Here is a 25,687-nt window from a genome sequence, read left to right as displayed (position 1 = left end):
AGCTCTATTATTATTGCACTTCCTGATTGGACGGTTAGGTGGAGGGGTTACTTTTCCATAGCTGCCTTTGTATAATGTACTTCCTGGGTTGATGGTTGGGTGGAGGGGTTACTTTTCCATAGCTGCCTTTGTATAATGTACTTCCTGGGTTGATGGTTAGGTGGAGGGGTTACTTTTCCATAGCTGCCTTTGTATAATACACTTCCTGGGTTGATGGTTGGGTGGAGGGGTTACTTTTCCATAGCTGCCTTTGTATAATACACTTCCTGGGTTGATGGTTAGGTGGAGGGGTTACTTTTCCATAGCTGCCTTTGTATAATGTACTTCCTGGGTTGATGGTTGGGTGGAGGGGTTACTTTTCCATAGCTGCCTTTGTATAACACACTTCCTGGGTTGATGGTTAGGTGGAGGGGTTACTTTTCCATAGCTGCCTTTGTATAATGTACTTCCTGGGTTGATGGTTGGGTGGAGGGGTTACTTTTCCATAGCTGCCTTTGTATAACACACTTCCTGTTTGGACTGTTGGGTGGAGGAATTACTTTTCCATAACTTAGTAAAAGTATTGCACTTCCTGAATGGATGGTTGGGTGGAAGGGTTGCTTTTCATAAGATGCTATGGTGTATATATTCTATATTTGTTCCAATTTTTAAAAAATAGAATCGCCTCAGCACTAACGCTGACAATAACCCGATCCCTAGAATAGGGTTACGTTTATTGTTTTATTTTTATGATTTATTTGTGGGTTCTGGGGGAAGAAGGTATTAAAATATGGAGATTCTTGACACTGGGGTAATTTCAAGTGATAACCAGCGGTCATTGGCTGGGGGGTAATGTCCTTCTTAAGTCGTCCACATCGAGAAATCCATCGCCACCTATATTGTGAGAGCTGTTCAGCGTATCATTGATCCTTCGCGCGTGGTTGGCGAGTACTCGCGTTATGTTGCGAGTCGGGTTCAGGATTATGTTGTTAAGTTTGTGGTTCATTTTGTGCAACATCTGGTGTTCAAAGTTAAATACATTTTTTAATAAAATAAAATTGAAATATATTGTAAGCGTCGGTGGTGTAACGGTTAGCATAGTTGCCTTCCAAGCAATTAGACCGGGTTCGACTCCCGGCTGACGCACAATATTATTCTTTTGAAGTTTTGTTCACACACTATAATAAAATCATAATGTATTGCAGATAATAACTGTTAGTCATAATTTCATGGAGTATCAAGTATCACATCTCTTTTTTTTCTCTTTGTATATACAATAGAGAAAATAATCTTTACTAAAATTCGTCCCTAAGCATAGTTGTTTAAAAAATAATTGTGTGTGAGGGGATGGATGGTGGGTGGCGGTGTAAAGGGCGGTTAAATGAGGAGGCTGTGTTAAAAAGTACCAAGTGACTACTCGGAAAAAAATGTTACGTTCAGAAAATACGAAACTTATTAGTTATGCGCGTGCGCAGTGACCTTAATAGCTACGCGAGGGTTAGGGATAAGGATAAGGATAAGGATAAGGATGAGGATGAGGATGAGGATGAGGATGAGGATGAGGATGGGGATGGGGATGGGGATGGGGATGGGGATGGGGATCTGGATGGGGATGGGGATGGGGATGGGGATGGGGATGGGGATAGGGATAGGGATAGGGATAGGGATAGGGATAGGGATATGGATAGGGATAGGGATAGGGATAGGGATAGGGATAGGGATAGGGATAGGGATAGGGATAGAGATAGGGATAGGGATAGGGATAGGGATAGGGATAGGGATAGGGATAGGGATAGGGATAGGGATAGGGATAAGGATAAGGATAGGGATAAGGATAGGGATAGGGATAGGGCAGTGGCGTAACGAGGGGGGGGGCAATGTCCCCGGGCGCCGACCTTAGGGGGCGCCAAAATGGGTTGGAAAATTAAATTGAAAGCTTGAGGGGGGTGCAAATCGAAATCTTGAAGAGGGGTGCAAATTGAAAGTTTGAGGACGGGGGGTGCAAATCGAAATCTTGAAGGGGGGGGGGGGGTGGTTGCAAAACGAAAGTTTGTCCCCGGGCGCCGGGAAGGGTCGCTACGCCTCTGGGAGAGGGTGAGGGTTAGCGTTAAGGTTAGGGTTAAGGTTAGGGTTAGGGTTAGGGTTAGGGTTAGGGTTAGGGTTAGGGTTAGGGTTAGGGTTAGGGTTAGGGTTATGGTTAGGGTTAGGGTTAGGGTTAGGGTTAGGAATAGGGTGAGGGTGAGGGTGAGGGTGAGGGTTAGGGTTAGGGTTAGGGTTAGCGTTAGCGTTAGCGTTAGCATTAGCGTTAAGGTTACTGTTATGGATAGGGATAGGGATTTGCGGTTTGTTTGCAGACCTTATCTGAACACAATTCTCACCTTCATTTCCCCACCTCTCTTAACTGTATTACAAACATGGGATTAATCCGTTTGTTAATGAACCCGCATATGACCAGCCCTGCTAATCTTATCTTAGATTTGATGCCTGTTTGAACATAATAGTTTATTATATATCGAATTTTATAGTCCAACAATAGAAATATATGCAAGCAGCATTATCGTACTAGCATTAACACTAGATATATTTTGTTGAAATGAATGTGACACATATTAAGTAATTTTTACATTGAATTCTTTCTGTATTAGCGTTGGTTAAAACAACATACATATCAATGTACAGTGGCGTCACTTAAGGTGCTTGCATGTTATATTCTACACGTAGTGCTCAGTAATTATATGTGATGTATGTATTATACTTATCATCGTTCCTGTCGATAATAATCAATTTTCCTCATGTTTATTCTTCTATAGGTGTGACTGTTCAACGTGAAATCAGTGCTGATGTATAGAGCAGTGGCTTGGGGGATGACAAGATCACAATAGATCAAGTCCAGACCTTTATAAACAGCTGCCTTAGACGAATACTCAGGATCCGCTGGCCCGATACCATATGCAACACAAACTGTGGAAATAAACCGGGCAACTTTTTTCTGATAAGGAATTCAGGAGAAAAAAAAAACAGAACACAAACCGCCAACCAGTATCACCAGAAAGGCATTGAGGTGGAACCCACAAGGAAACGAGGTCAACCAAAAACACCAGGCGACACGACCTTGAACCTGACACCACAAAGGATAGAGGACCCTGGGGATCTTTGGATGGCGGCCCGTACCCCAGTATACGTGACAGACATTTAACTGAACGTTTTGTTATAATATTATGATGTGAATTCCCTACTTTCCTTTTTACTTGCGAGCTCACCATCATCCTGCGCTCCCCCCAGTGTAATCAGGGGCGTAGCGAGGGGGGCGGGGGGTGCGGACCGCACCGGGTGACACCATTTAGGGGGGTGACACCAAGGCAAAAAATAGTAAAATATATAGAGAAAAACTTGAGGGGGGGGGGGGGGTGCAAATCGATAGTTTGAGGAGGGGGGGGGTGTAAATCGAAAACTTGAAAGTTTGTCCCCGGGAAGGGTCGCTACGTCTCTGGGGGGTGACATCATTAAGTGCCGCACCGGGTGACACCCGACCTCGCTACGCCACTGAGTGTAATGGTTATCCTATTTGGTTCGCATCATAAAGCTTGAAGCATCTACATAATGTTTTTGACTGTATTATAGAAATGGTGGATTGACAATGATTACTCAGATAACTTACTTGTAAATCTAAAGCCTTCCTCAGAGTCTTTTCAGGGGAGACAACAAAAGCCAAAAGAGTAATGTCTATTTAACTCCATTTTGTAACCTTAACTTTGTATTATCAAAAAACTTTTGTATATAATATTTTGTATGTTTTGTATATTTTTGTCATAATTGATTTTCTTATCTCCCTGCTTGCAACAAACTTAATTACGCCACAGATCTGTGCGTTCTTTAAATAATTAAAATAAACCGGTAGTGATCTCCCCTAAACTTTCTCGAACATTCTTATATAAAACAACAGGGGATGGTAACTGGGGATATAGTTATGATTTTTAATCCATTTTAAATACTTAAACTTTTAAAAATAGAATAGAATCTCAGTAAAAAACAATTGCGCACCAAGCGAACGCCTAATAAAGGTGTGTATAATAGTGCGCAATAGTATTAGTACTTAATAAATTTACATTAGTTTTTTGAGAAATCGGAAGTAGCGTAAATTACTACTTCCGTTCAACGGAAATTACTCAAAATTTGAGAGAAGGTAGAAAATTAGATCTTTTACTTACATGTGAAATTTCATTTGTCTATCTGAAATAGTACTCAAGTTATATGCTTTTGAAAAATTCAAAGTAGAAAAAGTACCACTTCCGGTTATCGGAAATCGCTCAAAAGTTGATACGGATCTACGATTTTGATAAAATACTTATATATGAAATTTCATCAACCTAGCTGTAACGGTACTCAAGTTATCGTGTTTACACACGGACACACACACACACAGACATACGGACAGAATTGCAAAGCCCAGTTTTTCAGACTGGATTACGCATAAAACCTCTTAATTTTGATAAATCTGGATTGATAATTTTTGCCCGATTAAAATAAGTCCTCTATACTTCGGATGTGATGAAGGACTGAGGTGTAATACGGTGAAAATTGTTAAAATTTCAAGTGATTTTTGTGCACGATTACAATACTTTCTCTATACTTCGTATATACGAGAAAGTAAAAATGGCTGGGCGCTCACTATATGAACCAAGTATAACTACCCTCTTGTTTAATTGTCGCAACTCTTTTTTTTTAAGTATCGAAAAATATATTGTGAACACTTAACTGTTCCATGTTGTTAGAATGCTGTCTAATATCGTTACTTTACAATGATTCTATTTTATTTTAATCCTATATTCTTTGTAGCTTTCTGTGACTAATGCTGTTGTTTTGGTGGTAAACTACTTAGCATCGTATTTAACTGTTTCAAAATTTTAAGTATTCTCTAAAATAGGATTTTGCCATGTTTAAATTAAAATTTTGTTTGAAATTACCGCAGTGTACACACAAATGTTGTTAGCTATACAGTGCTATGAACAGTGGACGAATGATAAACGCTTCATTTCATAACAAATTAGATATGCTTGTGCTTATCAAGGTATAGATTAGTTCAACGTGCGGGTATAGGTAGGTATGTTTGGAATAAGCGGACGGTAGGTAAGTACACAGATTTATTTGTATGAGAATTGTATGAGGTGCATATCTGAGCTATGTGGTCATCTCAGGTAGGTTATCACCTGAGTAAGGTGTTTATGTAAGTACAGGTGTTGCGTAGACCGGTTGGTGGTCAAGTCCGCCTGATGAATTATAGGCCTGATGGTATTATATGTTTGATGGTAATATAAGCCTGATGGTAATATATGCCTGATGGTAATATAAGCCTGATGGTAATATATGTCTGATGGTAATATAGGCCTGATGGTAATATATGTTTGATGGTAATATAAGCCTGATGGTAATATATGTCTGATGGTAATATAAGCCTGATGGTAATATATGTCTGATGGTAATATAGGCCTGATGGTAATATATGTCTGATGGTAATATAGGCATGATGGTAATATAGGCCTGATGGTAATGTAGGCCTGATGGTAATGTAGGCCTGATGGTAATATAGGCATGATGGTATCATAAGGCCAAATGGTAATATAGGCCAATTGGTATTATAGACCTGATGGTAATGTAGGCCTGATGCATAAGGCCACATGGTAATATAGACCTGATGGTATAATAAAAATGATGGCCAAATCCAGTGGCGTAGGCAGGGGGGGGGTTAGGGGGGTCATAACCCCCCCCATAGACCCCTCGGTATATATAAAAAGTATGAGGGGGGGTGCAAATCGAAAGTTTGAGGGGGGGGGGGGTGCAAATCGAAAGTTTGAGGGAGGGGTGCAAATCGAAAGTTTGTCCCCGGGTAAAAATTGGAACCCCCCCCCCCCCCTTGAGACGATCCTGGCTACGCCACTGGCCAAATCAGTCGAGTAATCAAATATACCCAAATTTCACTTAGACCAAATTGTCCTTTTGGCTAAAGCTCCGTTAACAAAATAGTTATTATATAAAGCCCTAGTGCAATCTCGCCCTAGACGGTTAACAAAAAGGTTATCTAATTTAACTATATAACGTAACAAGATAGTCAACTAAGTACAACAATCAGCAAGATAGTCAATGGTCTTCTTAGGTCAACATTTCCGTGGACTTCTGAGTCAACATTTCCATGGTCAACATGTCAATGGCCTTCTTATGTCAACATTTCAATGGTCTTCTTATGTCAACATTTTAATGGTCTTCTTATGTCAACATTTCAAAGGTCTTCTTATGTCAACATTTCAACGGTCTTCTTAGGTCAACATTTCCATGGTCTTCTAAGGTCAACATTTCCATGGTCGTCTTATGTCAACATTTCAATGGTCTTCTTATGTCAACATTTCCATGGTCTTCTTATGTCAACATTTCAAGTGTCTTCTTAGGTCAACATTTCCACCGGATATTCAATTCTTGCCATGGTGCAATGCACTTACACTACCTAGTACGTCGTGTAAATGGCGGAGTGTGGGGGAGGAGTTGTAAAATGATCAACCTAGGCAATTCGATAACGGTGAAAAAACAATCGCGATTTGTAGGCGAACATTCACGCGTTATTTCACTAGTTTAAGTAGTTTCAACTTTTTATTATGATCACCGATGTATTTAAAAGAAACTATATATAAAAAATAAGTAAATGGCTCAGTAGTTAGGTAGGGATAATTGCGCTTGGAAATCAAGATGTAATATCTGGGCAGCAAGTTGAGAAGAGACAGATGTTGACCATATGATAAGCGCCCCTCTCTCTAACTATTCAACTTAGTATTAATAGTATCATATGTGTTACAGGAGCTTTCAAAAGCCAACTACAGTTTGTAGTCTCATAGCCTTATGTTTGATTTCTGAGTATTTCCTAGATGGGGTGCTATCTCCAGCTATCGAGCCTCATCTCCATGGCGGTTCGAACTTGGGACTTTATAGGTTAGCAGCCTAGAGCTTTCCATCATGAAAAAGGCTTAAACTTGGTGATTTTTAAAAAAAGAGAAAGGCTATATCTCATCATCATCCAGTAAACCATTGCTATCTTTACTGTGTTACATCGCGTTTACACTTACGACATCTATAATATGCATGTCTAAAAAAAAAACTCTCAACAAGGGAATGCTATATGAAAACATTTTCTCCACGGAACGTGTATGTCGCAAGTGTAAACTCGGTGTTATCTGTTCAACGAGTCGTAGCATTGTAGGCCTACTCACGCTGTGTGTTGTGAGTCGGGTTCAGGATTATGTTGTTAAATCTCTGGCTCAATCACGGCAACAGCTGGTCTTCAAAGCAAAAGGGAATAAATATTTTATAAAAATAAACTTCGAATATGTTGCGAGCGTCGGTGGTGTAACGGTTAGCATAGTTGCCTTCCAAGCAATTAGACCGGGTTCGACTCCCGGCTGACGCAATTATTTTTTAATACCAGTTATTTCTGTGGTGTTATTGATCACTTCCCTCCTCGCCCCCCCCCCCCCCCCCCCCCCGAATATATTTATCTCCATTTCATATAAATACTTAACTAAAACCTTTGTCTGACAACGATGCAAAATCCTTTACAACAATAATCTTCAAAATGCACAGGAAAAATAAATAAAATGTCTTCCTTTTATTGTTGAATTTAGTACTGTTTTAATTAAAATGTAATGATCTAACCTAATCAATAATTAAATTAAAAAATAGATACTCTTGCATTGTCTTCAGAGATTAATCTATTTGGAAAGTTTTGACGAAATCGCTGCATTGAGTTACAAACCAAAAGCAACAACAATAAATAAAAATCAAACAACAGATGTGAACTAAATAAAATCTTATAAAATTTCGTGTGCCCGAAAAAAAAAGCAGTCTGACATAAAGGTCACTGTGGCCGGAGAATCAGTGCATATTTCTTTGATATTTTCTTCTCGGTGCCAGATTCAGCGGCGGTGCTAGTCAAGACGATGTAGACTTGAAGCCTGTATAAAATAAAGTAGGAGTGAGCTCCCCTAAACCTTTTCGTTTAAGCACTTACAACAAGTAAGAGATTGGATCGTACTTTCAATGGAATCGAACTATAGATGTAGTAGATAATTTTGTGACAGAAAAGTTCTTAGAATGTGTTGGTTGAAGAGAAAATATGTACAATTATCCAATTCTGAAGGTTTTTTTTAGAAACCGGAAATATGCGAGGTACCGGTTTTGCTTACCATAAATCGCTAACGTGTTAAAGAAACTTACTTATAGGATTTAATACTTATGTTTTAGATTGCGTCCACCTAACTAAAACAGTGCTCAAGTTACCTATATTTGAGAAACCAGAAACAGAGTTTCTTCCAGGCATCTCGACGATGGAGGGGGGGGGGGGGGGAGCCCCCTCCACTCTCCCGAAAAAGTCTACCAACCCCCCCCCCCCTTTCTCGAACCGAAATATAATTTATATATAATATACTTTTATCAATGTCCACCCGACCACCCCGGAAATTTTAGTTTTATATATTTAGGTATCACTGGCCCAATTCAACGCTTGTGTAGATTATTTCCATTTAAACCGTAGCTCATATATCCATATAGTTCCCACCCAGCCCTTTTGTTTTATTAAGGGAGAATACCGCTTAATTTCCACCACGTACAAGCTACAGAGTAAGCACCCTTTGCGTATTTACGTAATGAATTATTAACAACAGCTATTCAAGGGACATAACTGTTAGTATTTTGAAAAATAGTATTTTTCAAAAGTATTTTGAAATATTAGTCCACCCACCCTCCCGAAAATTTCAAGTGCCCCCCTCCCCACCCCGGAGAAAAAAAGTCTGGAAGAAACACTGTCCTTAACCAAACTTTTAGAAGACAAATAAAAATAAGTTTTTTTAATCCGCTATAGATCTGATTAAGATACGATAAGTTATAGCTTATTTCAAGTAGTTGTTTTGAAATCAGGTCAAATTTTCGTAGGCCTACATCATCCGTCAACCTAATAATTGAGTTTAGAAAGCCAAAGCAATTATTTTTTAAGCCAAAAAAAAAAAAAAAAAAAAAAAATCTAGTTGGCCTATATCTAACTTGTCTAAAATGTCATACCTTCGCAAGATGTCATTGTTACTTAACATTTCAGAGTTGAATAACAGATTGTTAGAAATTAACTTTTTAAAAAAAAAAAGTGAATCTAAAGCTTAGAATTCAGCTTTAGAATATTAGATTGGCTTAGATCAACGTAGACTAGCAGTCGCACAAAACCGCACATTCACTGATATAATTAAAATCTTTGTTTTATCATATGGGCTTGTTTTTAAAAACGTGTTTCTAACTGTAATTTTATATAAATCTACACGCCGTACTGTTGAATGGAAAGGTGAAGGGGGAGGAGCCCTTCTGTGTCACCATGACCTTTGTAGGCTACTACGTCTGTGGCGTGTTTTTCAATGCCCGAATTTCCTCACGGTCTAAGTTGTACAGCTAGACATCTTGCGCCACATACAGAGGCGTAGCGACCCATCCTGGCGCCCGGGGACAAACTTTTCGATTTGCACCCCCATCAAGATTTCGATTTACACCCCCCCCCCCCTCAAACTTTTCGATTTGTACCCCCCTCCTCAAAATTTCGATTTGCACCCCCCTCAAACTTTTCGATTTGCACCCCCCTCAAACTTTCGATTTGCACCCCCCTCAACCCTCAATTTACTTTTCCAACCCATTTTGGCGCCCCCTAAGGTTGGCGCCCGGGGACATATGTCCGCCCCCCCCCCCCCCCCCGCTACTGGCCACATGCTTTCATGGGCGTCTGCATATGTTGTGTGTGTGTGTGTGTGTGTGTGATTGAATTGTGGCAAGCAGGGGGTTCGCAGGGGGTCGAAGGGGGGGGGGGAGGTGGCACTTTTCAACGTATCGTCATGGTCTCTAAGTCTTGCTACACAGCATTAGTGAGCGTGTGGCTTATTTATTTCGGAGACCAGGTCTAACAAAAGGTGGGCTACTACCTCCCCACTCCCTTCCTATCTAATCATCTACGCCGAAAAGAGGACAACCATGGGAGAAGGGGGGAGGGAGGTAAGGTGGTGGTTCTTCGATTTTTTTAAAAAAATATTGAATCCGGTGATATTTGGTACTTTTCATAGTGAGGTACCCAGGTAATATTGCACTTTGTTGATCAAGTCTATAGGCTACCTTCCTTATTATCTAATACTAAATTAACCTCGGTCCATTACCCTAATAAGAATCAGTAACAGAGTTTCTTCCAGGCATCTCTTCGGGGGGGGGGGGGGGGGGCTAAGCCCCCCGAATTTTTTTTACCGCCCCCCCCCCCCCGAACGAACTGAAATTTATATAATTTATATAGAAAATATATACTTTTAACAGTGTCCGCCCCCCCCCGAAGAAAGTTTACCGCCCCCCCCCCCGAAAATTTCAAGTGCCCCCCCCCCCCCCCGGAGAAAAATGTCTGGAAGAAACACTGATCAGTAAGGGGTCATCCATAATTTAATAGCGACTAGATTTAAGTTTCTAACATCACTTTTTTTAAATTCAAAAGTGTGACATCACACTATCGAAAGCCCCATCCCTCTTATCACACAAAGTCACAAAATTACGACCCCCTCTCACTAGGAATGTGACGTCATTAATGACCCCCCCCCCCCCACACCCATGTGATCTCGATCTTTTTTTATAAATAAATATAAAGCAGTAAGGTCTCTCGCAATATAAAGCAGCAAACATTAGGAAATTTACAGTTTCTAAAGAATCGATAGCGATTGCATAATTCAAATGGTCAACAGCTTCCTGCATACATTTTCTACTTTGATAACGCAAACAGAAAGCGTCTGATTTATAAATAGCGCACCGTCACGTGATACGCAAGTCGGGGTCATCCGATTGTGTGTCGGTCTCCCTACTTTTCTCGAGTCTGTGTGTTATGTTGAATGTTGGCCTATAGCCGCTATGGTATTGCGCTAGAAATTATTGACACGACTGAGTAAAACCGTGTTCTCCCCTGCTAGTGTGTTTGTGTGTGTATGGATAATAATAAAGTGTGTCGTTGGTAACAAGAGAAAAATGCGTATTACTTTTTAATTATTTTTTTTTTTTGCGCAGATTGTTTTGCTTGGTGGCTCTACGAAACGCCCACATTTTCCCTACACCCCACCCCTCTCCCTGCGCTATGTATCCCGGTATATTGGTATAGGTGTCAGGTTGCGGATGGATGTAAACGTAATTATTGTGTGCAGTGTGTTTGTTTAGTTTTTATTGTTTTGGACGCGTGTGTTAAATAAAATTTCTATCTTGTTTATCACATGTCACATCCTGTTATTGTGTTACAAGCAGATTAAGTGTGATGTATCATATAAGTGTGTGTTTGTGCTTCTTTCACAAACAACAAAAAAAAAAAACTGGTTTATTTTTTTAAATAGTAGTATGCAATCGCTTACAATTAGCATACAGACGCATTACATCATCGTTATGATTTTTGTAATTCAGTAAAACGGAATTAATTCTATGACGAAACAAAAATAGTTTTTCTTTATGTAGTATTAGCCTTATTCGAAATTTAACCTAGACGCGTTGCTGTCCTGTTTTAAATTTAATAATTCATTTGAGGAAATGCAAAAAATTAAAAATTAAGAAAGAAATTCTAGCCAGGGAAGACAACCACAACGCATGTTTGTCCTGTCATTTTTTCAAAGAAATATTTGAAATAACAATGCGGATTAAACCACTGTGATTCACGCATGTAAAATTTAGCCTAGATATAGCTTTATCCAAAAGCTATCGTATTTGCAGCGAATAGTGGCAAGTAAAAACAACCGTACTGTGTTGTCGGATTTTACTTAGGCATATCGCTTATAGATCTAATATAAATCAGATATCTTATTTTATAAAGTGTAGCATAATTATATTCTTTTAAAATAAGGCATATGCCTGTAAAATAAAAAATAAAAAAAGTTAACTATGCTTGAACTGGTTTTGTTAGGAAGTTATTTGTTCAACTTCACTGCTCGAACACATTAGTGTCTGCACTTGGCTAATATATAAAAAATAAAATCGGTTTTCAGGTTAAAGTTCAGCAGACAAGGTTGCACAAAAGGTCATGACGTAGTTCCGTCCCAGTATGCATTGTTATGATGTCCGCCATTAGTCACTGGGCTAAACATTGAAAATAAAAATCATCTTGTTTTATGATTATTTCATCTGTTTTAAGCCATAAATGTTTCAAAATGTGAGAGATAATTATTTATTAGGTTATGTTTTCAGTTTTAGCGTGTATAATGAAATGGAGGTGAGTTAGTTCAAAATAAAGACTTATTTCCTGGAGTAGAATCGACGATTTGTTTTCGCCTGTTTTTCTTCACGTAGTACTTCTACCAGATCAAGCATGGCAAGTACGAAAAACGATGTTCAGTTGCCAAATAATCCTGATGTTTTAAAAAGTCAGCAGTTAAACTTAAATCAGTTGAAAATGGAATCTGTAAATGTGACGAACGTTACAAATGAAAATGATCGTAATTCCAACCTCAGTCCTTCAAAATCTGCTGATCCGGCTCGAAAGAAAACTTTTAAAATAATTAGTGTAAAAAAAGGTGGGAGTGGCAGTGGTGATTTAGCAGGCGATAATGATGGTGACAGTATTGATGGTTTGGATGAAAGTCAAACAGAAGATCTTAGTTCTGAATTTTATGACAGCTCAAAAGCTACAGATTTAGACATGGATCATGATGGTTTAATGCCCCTCACTCCAGATGAAGTGACAAGCACCACTACCATTGTTGTAAAACAAAAACCAGATCGTGATTCACAATCAAGATTTAAAGTTGTCAAGATTGAAACCAAAGAACCCTTTCGCCGTGGCAAATGGGTTTGTTATGACTTCTTTGACACAGCCCCAGCGTCAGTTGTTACATTAGAAAAAAACGGCTCTAAAATGACAGAAGACAGTATTATACATTCAGCACTTTCTGGTAACCTAAGTTCATCAAGTTCAGTGCATTATGTACATGATGTAAATGATTCTTCCAGTAATATTTATGTTACACCTTTCGTCCCAATAAGTCCTACTGGTCCTGAAGGGCAACGGATATTCTCTGATGTTTTTGTTCCCATTCAGCCGGCACCAGCTAGTCAAGTATTAAATCAGTTTGATGGACTTTCATCTGCAGATATTGTCGGACCATTTATAGCTCAGCAAGTTTTTATGTCAATGGCTGGTGTTCCTTCCTCCAGTTCCTCATTTTACAGCCTTTCCCAACCCGTAAATACAACTATAATTCAGAGTTTGCCACCTACTAATATTTTTCCATACAATGCTCATAACGGTCCGTCAAACATATATCCAAATAATGTTGCTGGACAACCTAATATAGCTGTTAGTTTGCCACCTGAAAACATCATCACACCTGGTGGTTCCATACAGACTGTCGTTTCTTCAGTAGCGCCAATATCTGTTGCGGATATTGTCAACAGCGCCCAGGACCAAAGCCAGGGTTTCGTTATGGTGAATGGTGTTCCAGTTCCACGTTCCCAGAGCCAAACACAGATTTCAGGTGTTCCTATAGCACCGATAGTGCTGCCTCCAGTCATAGAGACGCCAGGCATTGTTCCTATTGTCAGTAATGCTTGTGGTATTCAAGTTGCTAATGATATGGTCACGTCAACCACTGATATAGAGCAGATGGGCCCAGGAATGGATGAAAGCACTGGGAGTATTGCTACTCTGAAGGGTGATTCTGATGGTGCTCCACCTCAAGGCCTAGAAGAAGCTGTAGAAACAATGTACATAGGTCTAGAGAGAAATGAAGATGATGTAGATGAGAGGTATGTAATTTTTTTCTTAAAAGTTTAGTTGGCTCCAGCTGCTTAGGTTAAGGTTGAGAAGAGGTTAGATTTTTACCATGATTTTACTTCTGGATTTTAATCCTACTGATCCCTTAATCATCAAGCATGCTTGGGAATTTTTACATCGGTCTTTTTTATTTTTTATAGCTATGCCAGAAGTAAAAATAACTTATTGTTATTAGACCTACAGTGCACAATGAAAGTTTTAGTACAGTGGGATTTCACATAGGTATACAGCATAATTATGATACCTTTAGGAAACTTTGTATTAAAAAAATGTAAATACAAAGAGAACATGACAATTTAGCTTATATTGTCATGAACCTTAATTTTTAATTGAAGGCTAATTTGAAATTTAAGTAAGCGTACTTCTACTCATCTTTAGAATTTAACTTTTTAAGAATTTGAGTTGAGATCTTTTTAAACTTGTAGAATGGTGTGATCACCTTGAGTTTTTTGCTTGATAATAGTATTTGCTCATATAATACCATCCCAAAACTTTATTGCATTATGCTATTTTTAATTTTGTTTGTTGAAAATTCACAAGTTCAAGTAGGGCTTATTTATAATGAACATTTTTTAAAAATATGCATTGTTACAGGAAGATTAAATACCTATCACTTAGACCTACCCAGTAATTTTATAGAATATAGTGTGACATAAGCTTGAAGAAATTATCTTGATTAAAATATAAATAAGAATGAGAACTTTACTCATGTTTTTTTTTAAAATATTTTAGTTAGGCCTAATACATCTTAAAATACAATTTCACTAGGTAAACATATACGACTGCTGTTACTCCATACTATTTGTAATCATAGGCACTCCTAGTCCTAACATATTATGTAGTCATTTATTACAAAACTTAAAAAGCATCAGAGACAAAACAGATCTAAGCTATTAACCAAGCCACCAATAATTATTGCACAATTTTCAAACAGTACAAGCTTCTATGGGAAGTATTCCTAAATTATCTAAATAGGTTCCGTAATTTGTTTAAACCGTGTATTTTAATTTAATTGTTATGTATAAATTTGAAACAAAGTTTATACAATTCAATTAGAATCAATTGTAGATATTTCTTTTAAAAAATTGTTTATTGCTTCAAGTATATTCAAATCAGCAGATATTTAAGTAGAAATAAATAATTATGCTAACATTCAAGCTCTGTTTGAACTTATCCGTAAACCCTGGTGATTTTAGTTGAAAAACAACCTGTTATGTGTTGTTACATAATGGTTGCTTGCGATAAACAAAACCACAGACTATAGAAAATGGTTAAAATAAAAATGGCACTAGTGCTGAACACTGCGCCACGGTTTGTTTATCCTAAATTATCTGAACACATTATTATACATTACGTTGATTGATATTTCACATATATGCCCTATACTTTCATTATTATCAGTTTTCCCTTCATATAAAGAATTGTGTAGTTATCTCAGATATTCTTTTTTTTTAAAGTACAAGTATATAAATTAAAATTTATTAGTACTCAAACCTAGAGAGCTTGTGGTATATAGTTATGATTGGTACATGAAATATTATGAGAGCCCATAAATATTAGCAATAATAGCAATGTCAGAGAAGCGATAGTAAAATAATTTTATCAAACCACAAAAGAAATTCCTCTTATGTTGAACGAAAACAGCCTAAACAAAGTTTAATCAATAATTAATGTACTACAAAACACCATGCATTTATTGGAAAATGTGTAACAAAACCCAGTCACTTGTGATAAAAGCTTCATTATTTTTATTGGTGCAAATTTTGAAACCTGAGCAACAGCAAATAGTTCAAATTTAAAAAAAATGAAAATGTACAGAGATTATTTAATAAAATTTCAGAGACTTCCTTCCCCTAACTCAGCCACTAGAATCGCTTGACAGTTTGCTACATTAGTTTAATATTTATAAGCAAGTACCAAATTTTAAGTCAATTAAAATACTATATAAAAAAATGTGCTAGCCACAAATAATTTAGTTGTTACTTCACATTGATACTAAAAGGTAAATTCATCATGGATTTTCTTTTTTGATGCTACCTAAATGTAAAATCTAATTTTTCCAGGGAGCTTATAATTAAAATGTAATGAAATTTAATATTTTGTAGAGTTGTTTTATGTAGTGTGATTTTTCTATAATTTGATTTAGCAATAAACTGATAAAAAAAATGCATAGTTATTGCGCACGGACCAACTGTTATTACCTATAAAGATGCCAATCAGCTTTAAAAGTCATTGATTACTGATTAATTATTTATCATAAAAGCTCTCAATTGGGTTGCATAATTTTATTTCTCTTTTGTATGGGGGAAAATAAATGTAGTTATCTCATTTTTTATAGACATTAAAAACAAAGTTTATTAAAAATGTATAAACACTCTTATAAACTTGGTTCAACTTTGCTGTACGATATCTCTGAAAGTATTTAACACAAATTTGACGATGAACCCTGCGCTGTATACATTCTCATTTGATCTATATTTCTGACAAATTTCATGGTTGTGGTATGTAAACTCGATTAGCGTAAAAAATATTGTAACGCGTCGTCTATTTAAAGAGGGTAATTCAAAGCACAGCAGAGCGGTTCAGTAGGTCAGCGGTCTGCGCGTCATGTTTTGATTTTCAGTCCAAACTTTAAAGTCTATAGACGTCTCTATCTTAGGGGATTATAGTACATATCACATATTAATAAACTCGATTTGAGGAATATATTTTTTTTTAAAGAGAACGTATTTTTAATCTTTGTAACTTAGACATTGTATTATGCATACTTACTTTAGTGATGTGTAGATAAATATAATGCAGGTTAGGTTAGAGATAGTGTAAAGGTTAGTATTGCTATCAATGAAAATTAAGTGTCTCAGTGTAATTATTCTTTTATACCAAAGAAGAATTTCCAAATTTAACTGAAATGAGTTGTCTTAAAAGTATAAAAATATTTTTTTTTCCCACGTTTTCTTCAACTTGCTTTCTCTGTGTCTGTGTTTCTGTGTTTGTTTGTCTTTCCAATCAAATCTTGCGATCGAAATTTCTGGCACTTCCCAGTTAGTTAGCGCGCTGAAATTTTCAGGGAAGCTTTCTTTTGGATGACCATTGAATATTCAATTGTTATTATTACTTAATTGATCAATGGAAACATTTTATTGAGCATTTTAGACCGCTATATAATCTATATATATAATTCTCCTCTGCGAGCCATTAGAAAAAAAACGAGCGACGCGTACCTCGCGCGCAGTGAAGCGAACGATCCCACATCGCCACAGGCTTAGGGGCAGATAATTTAGTTTGAACCGAGTTTAAACTTACAGGAGGTAGGCCAGTTTGGGGGAGACGATATGGTCAAGTGGTTGGGCACACGATTGCTATCCCACTCGACACGGGTTCAAATCTATGTGTTAACACAACGTGTTTTTTACGAGTTGTCTTTTTACGAGTTGTCTTTTTACGAGTTGTCTTTTTACGAGTTGTCTTCGTTTACCCAAAAAAAGTGAAAAGATAAAATCGATAGCAAGATTTTAATGCAAACAAACAAAGACTAAAAACTAGAAAATAATAATCATTAAAAAAGTTCTAAAAAACCCACGTTTTCTGATTGAACTAAAAAGTAGAAAATAAACGCTATACATCACAATAATGCAAGCGATCACTCTACTATAAGCGATCAAAAACGTGGGGCGCCGTGATTTTCTTACAGTTTCTAATACTGTTGACTCTCTACAAGCTCCCTAATAAAAGTCAATAGTATTATCTAATCAACAGTAATATAACTTTTACTTCGGCGCCCCACGTTTTTCATCGCTTATAGTAGAGTGATCGCTTGTATTATTGTGATGTATAGCGTTTATTTTCTACTTTTTAGTTCAATCAGAAAACGTGGGTTTTTTAAAACTTTTTTAATGATTATTATTTAAATTTAACCATTAACCAAAAATATTTTTTGAAGTTGAAATACAGAGCAGGCAGACTTTAAGGATAGACATTTTTTTTTTTGGGAGTATGTCTGGTGTATAACTCTAACTTACTTTAAGGCTTAAAACATTAAAAAAAAAATTTTGTATAGTAGTCTTAAAAAAACTTTCTTACATTACAAAGGTTTACTGCTTTTTTTCCTATTGATTTTTTAGGAGTTCAAACCCAACATTCACAAATATTTGAACATTATTATGTAAATATAAGTTGGCACCTGTCTTATGTAAAGTCTGCAGCTTGAATAAATATATTGTACATGAGCAAACAAGATATCATGTTCATTGACATTGGCTATATCAGTGCTTCTGTAACTGCGTGATAAGAACATGGGAGGAAATCAAGTCTGATAATTTAAACTGAGGTCCTTAGCACATACTGTCCATCTCTAGATCCAAGCTTTATGTAAAAGTAAAGTAAATCTTCCCTGTCAGTCTCAGACCTAGCTGTCTATATGGCAAAGGAGTTCACAAGCTTAAGAAGAGATAGTATGGTCAGCACTATGCCCAGGAGTCTTTAATTTCCATTAGAGCTGGGTAGACTCAGGGATATCCTATAGTCCGATATTTTTTATGTAGGTGTTTGGAGCAAGGATAGAAAGGGGTTTGCATTGGAACCTAGGACACACAGTTTTTAAGCTGTGTGAAAGGCTAACAATTATGATTTTAAAAAACTAAAAGAAAATGTAGGTTGCAATTTTTAGGATTGCATTTTCACCATTATTAAATACCTTCCTCTTTTTTTTTTTAAAACAAAGAGCACATTATAAGCCTTCCCTGTTAAAGTACTTAAAAAACAATGTCATTTAGTAAGTTCTCAAACTTCACTATCTGATGGTAATTTAAAGTTGTCAATATAAATACTTAAACGGGTGTTTTGTAATGTTGCATTTGACATCCTACAAGCTTGAAGTTTAATATACGAGATTTATTGTAAAGTCTATTTTACATGCTCATGAAATTTTGACTAATGATTGACAAATAGAACCTAATCACTGCAATGCAAAAAAAAAAGAATATTAAATATTATTGCCCTAGTTAGCTATGGCTCACAATTTTGTTGCCGTAACAATATTTATCTGATTTTTTTGTAGTAAACTAGATGGGGTCTATGACAAATTCCCAAAAGACTCTCGCCCAAAGACCGTTTTTTTCCGAATGCGACAAGCAGCTGAATAGACACTTGCCAAAGTGCGACTAATGCCCAAAATGGACACTTGTCCGAAAGCGACAAATGCTCAAAAGCCGTTTGCCCAAAAAATGTTAATATTATATAATAAATTCTATTACCCAATTGACATTCTTAATCAATTCAAGTTTGACAACACAAATCTAAGCTTAAAAACAAATTTGTTGATATTTTTTAAATATAGCTTTTATATTTTGAAAATTGTGAAATTGTTATACAAATAATTTTTTATTCTTTACTAAATGTAAGATAATGTTGGCGGCAGTATCTTTACATTCTTTTGATCAATCAATGTTTTAAACACCTTGTTTAACTGACATGTTGCCGTGGTTATAACTTATATAGCGTTTATAAGTCAGTGTTGTAGGTGGTGGAGCTCCTCACAACATTGAGCAGTGGCGCGTTTGATTTATCTTGTAATGCTTAACTTGTGAGGTGATCATTTTAAAAAAGAATGAACACAGACTAGAGGGTAAATTTAAAAACTAAGGGCAGTCAGTTACTGAGATAAACAAAAATGTTGTCTTGTTTAAAAGATAGAAAAAAATATGTTTGTATACTATTTTATATAGCAAATACAAATTAATTAAGAATGTCTGCTTGGTAATAATTAATATAATTTTTTTTCCCTTTCTTTTCCCTAAGATATGAATTGATTATCAAAATTTCAAATTTTTAAATCAATTAAGCTAAGAATGACTATTTGGTAATATATAATGTTAAAATTTTTGGGCAAACAGCATTTGTCGCATTTGGGCATTTGTCCTATTCTGGCAAGTGTCTATTCAGGCATTTGCCCTGAAAGGGAAATCAGTCTTGGGGCTAATCGGCATTCGGGCAAAACTTCCGACTCCTTGCTAGATTACCCAGTTACCCTTAAGTAAATGGTCCGTCAGCCGCAACGCTTATGCACCACAAAAAATAATCCATTTATTTTGTTCACTCCGCCCCTTTTCCATGCCCTCTTCAGATACACACATTTCTGTGGGGTTTTTTTAATTAATAGAATGTAGAATTTGTGAACATATTAAAGAAACTAATATTTTACATTAAAAAGAAATTCCAGTTTTTAATAATATACCACACATGCAGCAAATATTTTAATCAGCTTATTTGTCGCTTGTCTTAAAGTGACATATTTGATGTGACTCTTTAGCTAGCATGTTAAAATAAGAAAATCATCAATTTCTTAAAATCATTAAAAATTAATATGATTGTTGGAACCTAATAGAAGTAACTAATGTTCCCTAACTTACTGCAGGTGTTCTGTTCCATGCCCACAGTCCAGATATAAATTTCAGCAAAGTAGGGACATTATACTTACTTTGAATAGTTTTACAGTAATTTAAACTTTTATACTTCATAATTGGTTAGTTTTCATCTGCTGATAAATGTGATGTTTACTGTAAATGGTAATTAATATATTTATATATAATAATAATTCTTTTAATGATAGTATTCTAAATATATTTTAATCAATTTTGTGGTTTATAAAAAGCAAGCGAGTCAGCAATAAATAAGTCGTTAAGTACCGAAGGAACACTTTTTATAAAAGCTATTGGTGAGAGAAGATAAAGTATTATATTGCAGTAAAGATTTTGGAGTGGTATGGTATACTTATCACATTATTATAGAAAATGTTTTATTTGAAGACCTCCACTTCGATTTGCATAATGTGTTTAGTTTATTACTGTTTTTAAAAAAAATGAGGATGTGTTAATTTAAATGATTTTCTATGGCAAAATACATTACCACCAGAAATTCATATAGTGTTAATCTCATACTAATGGTACTAGTATTTTAAACTGAAAAATAACTAAGTAAAAAAAATATTTTTTAAAAACCTTCCATTGTAAATTCTTTTGCAGTCCATAAAAATTAAAGGTTTTTTTTTTATAATTTGATTTTTCAAAAAGTAGTCCTAATAACACCTAGGAAATTTGAGCAAATTACTAAAGTAGTTATTAGATTGCTATTTTGTTTGTTATTCTGCTGCCACAATTTCAGTAAAACCTCGATGTCTTACTTTGATAATACTGTTTACTGGTTGTTCTGAACTGTTATAAATTTAAAACTTACACTCAAGAGTATAGTTATTGTAAAAAAAAGTTATGAGCAAACTAGTTTAAGGCTTAAGCTTCAGTGAGCTATCTCAGTTCTGGTTTTTTAAATCGAGGATTTACTTAAGGTTGAATATTTTCTGATAGATACAAGTTTTATTAGTTTTAGCACTGCTTTTGTTTACTGTTACTTTTGCAAAAGTATTAATTTGGCATGAATTTAAAGAATTAAAAAGAGTGTTGGTTTATTTTGTTTTGGAAGTTGCTACAACTTATAACTAGTTAGAACTTTTTATAAACCTAATATGTGAAATTCCACTGTTTTCTTTTCAATAAATTCCACTCATAAAAAAATATGAGTGCTAGTGTCCTTCTGTGCCACTTGTTGAAGCACAACATTATAATTCCATTACAAAATTTGTATCTTTTATGAAGGTCATTGAAGGGTTTGGGTCAGAGCTTAAGATAATTTTTTACAAATTATAAATCTGAGCAATTGTTCACTACCTTAAACAGCAAGCTTTGTTTTAGAAATAAAGTGATCACTTAATTTAATTACAATGGACAGCAAAATTCTAGCTTCTTCTCAAACCAGGTGTAAAAGCTATAACTTACACAATTTGCTTTATGTTATAGTTAAATTTTAATATTTTATTTACAGCCGATGAGACATTAAAATTATAAATAAGTTGTTGAGCAAGATATTTTTTTTGGTAGCATGTTATTTAGATACTTATGTGTTAACATTTGATATTAAATCATGCATGACTTAATTGTTGCTATGTGCATCCATTTAAAATTTTGTTGAGTAATGTAACATGGATGCCAAGACAATGCCATTTTTTTTTTAACCTGCCATCACCCTGTGCATGTTAAGTTAGCATTATTACTACATCGTTTGCTAATTGACTTTCATTTTTTTACTAGAAGCAACTTTTTTATTGGAGGTTTATGCCCATTTATTTTTTTTAAATTACATTTTTTTAATTACCTGATTTTTAAAAAACAGATATCTGCAATTATAGAAGAATCTTAATTGAATTCTTCAAGTGGCAGTCAATGTCAATTAAAGAGGGAATTATCTTTTCTTCACCTTTTCTTTTTCTATATCGAGGGAATTATCTTTTCTTCACCTTTTCTTTTTCTATATCGGTCTCAACAGATTATCTTGCAATTAACTATTGCATTAAAAAGTAATATAGAAGTAGATTTTTAAAAGGGATCAGTTTCTATTTTAAATACTTTTTATAAAAATTGGCAGTACATTTTTGTTGCTTTTGGTAGGGCCAATGTTTTGTGCTTTGTTTAAAGTCAGTATTTGTGTTAAAGTACAGTGTAATGGCACACCTCACTGTACATTTTGCTTATTCAGGAAAACAGCAGCTTCTAGGTCAACACGCATTAGGCCTACTGCATTGCCTCTAAATGTGAAAACTAGAAGCCATGGCTCGCCATTACTTGTAAGGCCCAACGCAATACCAGCTCACCTTGACGCCAGGAAACTGGACTCTCCATCTCATGCCTGGCCCAGTCCTATGCCAATCCACTTAGACTCTAGAAATGTAGACTCCCCCCTCCCCTGGCATAATGCTATGCCAGGCTACTTTGAAAACAGAAACCTGGATTCTCCTTGTAATTTTTGCTATACTCCTGTGGGGGCCAGGTCTCTCTGCTCCTCCCCTGTTCCCCCACCCTTTATGGACTTTGATCCCTTGACTTCAATGGCTGCCGGCATCTTCCCGTCCTCTTCCAACAATTTCTTTCCTTACATGAACCCAGGCAGCCACGGAATGTTCTCACAGCCTTCAGCTTTCTCCCCACTCAGCATGTCCAAGAATTCTCTAGCACCCCCCAAAGCTTCTCCCCCCTCTTCCTCACACTCTCACAAACCCAGGACCTTCGACACCCCCCCTGTGGTCATAGTGGACTCGGTGCCCCACTCGGCTCATCCCAAGTCCCTGTCCCCCGATGCTTTCCCTCGAGCTAGGTCCACACCGCCGGAGAAGAGCAACCAACATGACAATAAGATAACTGAGCTCCTTGTCTCTGCTGTTCTCCCACTGGACGAGCAACAGGCAGCCAAGGATGGGTATGTCCATTGCTTGATTTGATCCCAAACCTTCTTATTTCTTAGGCTTGAAGCTTTAATAGATTTGTGTATGGTGTGGTGATGGACTGAGTCACATCAGCACTTCACCCTTCTTCTAATCATAACCATATAATCAGAACATGACCAGTTTTTATGACCTTCAGCTTGACCTTGCTTTGGTGTTGACATCTCTAGGACTATTAATATAGTCTTCAGATTGTGTATTATTTGCATGTAAATTATCATTTTTTTTCTATGTATCAAGATGTTTTTCTTCCCTCAATCCTTACTTAAAGCATGGAACTTATGTGTAACCAGATTTTAATATGTACATAACAATAGTTGATTGCTTTTTGTTTTCATTCCCTACATGATGTGGTTCTTTTAGAAAACAGGCAGGACAACAGAATATATAAAATTAATGTGCCAGTATTTTCCTATGGGTTAATAGAAGTTATCTGGTCGTGGGTCAGAATAGGGTTACTATTCAGGGCTTGGTATATGTTCAGGGTAGCCATAGCAACAAAACTAATCGTTAATATGTTAAGTATCTGTTAATTATTATTTATATACTGCCAATCTTATTTTTTTTAAAGCAAATGTGTTGCAGGGTACTTGCGTTGTTCTGTCATGAAGCACACTGAAAATGCACCCCTCCCCTCACTCCCCCATTGCATGGAGTTCCACAAAGCATTGTTGTACACTGGTAGAGCATTAGATCCAATCTGGCACGTTGTTCTGTATCAGACACATCTGCACTTGATTGGCACATTGTCTGCTACACATGATGTTTTCTCCACTTGTGTCTGTTATCTCTGTGGATATTGTCTGTGCTTTCTGCTGTTGTTCTTAATATAGACTAGATTTTTTATTTTTATTTTTGCTCAGATGGTTTCATTTCGATTAGGCTAGGTTCCACTCTTTTAAGTTTTACTTCATTCTAAAAGAAATGTCTGAGCTCTTTAACCCTGAAAATTAAATTCTAATACATTTAGGGTTGATCAATTTCATCTAATAAAATTTTGTTTCATGTTATTGTCAATATTTGTAAGAAAAGCTAAGGTGGCATATTTTACAGAGGACAGTTATGGTGGGAAATGGGAGGAGGTGGTTCAAGGTGGTTAAAGTTTTAAGATAATTATTTAAATTTATACAAATTAGTTGGATATTTAAAAAGAAAAAACTTAACAAGTTTAATTAATTAAGATTTACTTACTAAGTTTGTTACTTTTTGTGCTCTAATAATTTTAATGAACATTAGAGAGGTTCTTATTTTTTATTTTAAAATTTGGAAATGACAAGGGCAGACTACTCATACTGCTGTATCAAATGATTTTAATATGTATTATTTCCCTTGCAGCACTATTTAAGGAAAGAAAAAAAACATTTTTCAACGAATTTTAATTACTATATTTCTGCATTCTAAAAGTATATTGGTGTTTAAAAAATTTACTTTTTGGGGATCCAGTGGTCTCTTCTACACAATTAAAATTTGTAATGTATGTGTGCGTGCGTGCGTGTGTGTGTGTGTGTGTGTGTGTGTACGCGCGCGTGTATTTTTATGTGAGATTTTCAAAGTACAACGTTCCATACAGGCTTAACAGAACATACATCAAAAGATACACATAACAAAATCCTAAATTGTGTGATTTTGTCGAGGGATTTCTTCTAAAAGAATTTGATTTAAATAAAAAATGTATCACAACATAGCCTATCTAAATATAGATCTGTATTTCTCTTGTAAAAACATGAACAGAAATAGCTGCTCTTGAAGTGTCAAATCATAATCTAGCTGTCGAAGTGTAGCGTTAAGCTGTCCTTTGTGCGCTTGTTTTTTTTTTCCTGTAAACTATTGATAAAAATGTTGGTTTGGGGTATTATTTACTTTTACCCTGCGCATGGGACGAAGTTAGACTTGTTTGTTGTCAACAAGGCTCGACTTGGGCCAACACAACATCCGCCGCGGGTTGGGTTAGTTTAATATTTTATTGGTTTCTACTAGTGATAGGCTGACAGGGAAGAGATAACGGCTTAAGTAGACCTAGGAACTGGATACACATGGGGTACAACTTTCGCTGCTCGTTAGTCAATTATTTTGGAATGCCGGACATGATGGTGGCTGTGTGCTGGATCCGCTACCCACACAGTGTGTGATGGCACTTTATTCGGTTCATGTGTGTGTTGGTTTAAAAATACATTGTGCGTGATGGTATTTGATTCAGTTCGGTGTAGACTTGTGTAGGTATTTAAAATACACACTGCGATATTTTATTCTACTATGCAGTATACATGTGTAGGTAATTAAAATACACACTGGAATATTTTATTCTGCTCGGCTTATTTGTGTGTTGGTTTTGAATTACTCCATGTGTGTGAAGGCGTTTGTGTTCGTTTAATGTGTGTTGGTTATCAAAATACCTGTTTATTTGAACGGTTTTATCTGCTGGTTTTGACGCCTACCTGTTGCCAGACCTTAGGAGACGTGCTGGAAGTGGGCTCCACCTGGAGGGATGTTGATAACGTGGATTGGATTATGTTGTGGTACTTTGAGTTTTTGTGTGT

At 36.2% G+C, this 25,687-nt stretch overlaps 1 protein-coding gene across 1 annotated transcript in view; it reads left to right on the top strand.

Annotated features, from left to right (window-relative positions):
* The first annotated feature begins 12,006 nt into the window (after positions 1–12,006).
* Positions 12,007–25,687, top strand: part of LOC131957158 (TSC22 domain family protein 1) — a 57,260-nt gene continuing 43,579 nt past the window's right edge. The window contains exons 1-2 of the mRNA XM_059321891.1: positions 12,007–13,797; positions 22,409–23,125. Of these exons, the coding sequence (XP_059177874.1) occupies positions 12,362–13,797; positions 22,409–23,125 (2,153 nt within the window). The 5' untranslated portion in view covers positions 12,007–12,361. The remainder of the gene's footprint in view (positions 13,798–22,408; positions 23,126–25,687) is intronic.

This window comes from Physella acuta, unplaced genomic scaffold (genome assembly GCF_028476545.2).
Source record: "Physella acuta isolate Inbredline_101_S28 unplaced genomic scaffold, ASM2847654v3 ptg001214l, whole genome shotgun sequence".
NCBI classification, from domain to species: domain Eukaryota; kingdom Metazoa; phylum Mollusca; class Gastropoda; family Physidae; genus Physella; species Physella acuta.
The sequence above is the reverse complement of the archived record's forward strand: the minus strand, read 5'-3'. Positions and strand labels throughout refer to the sequence as shown.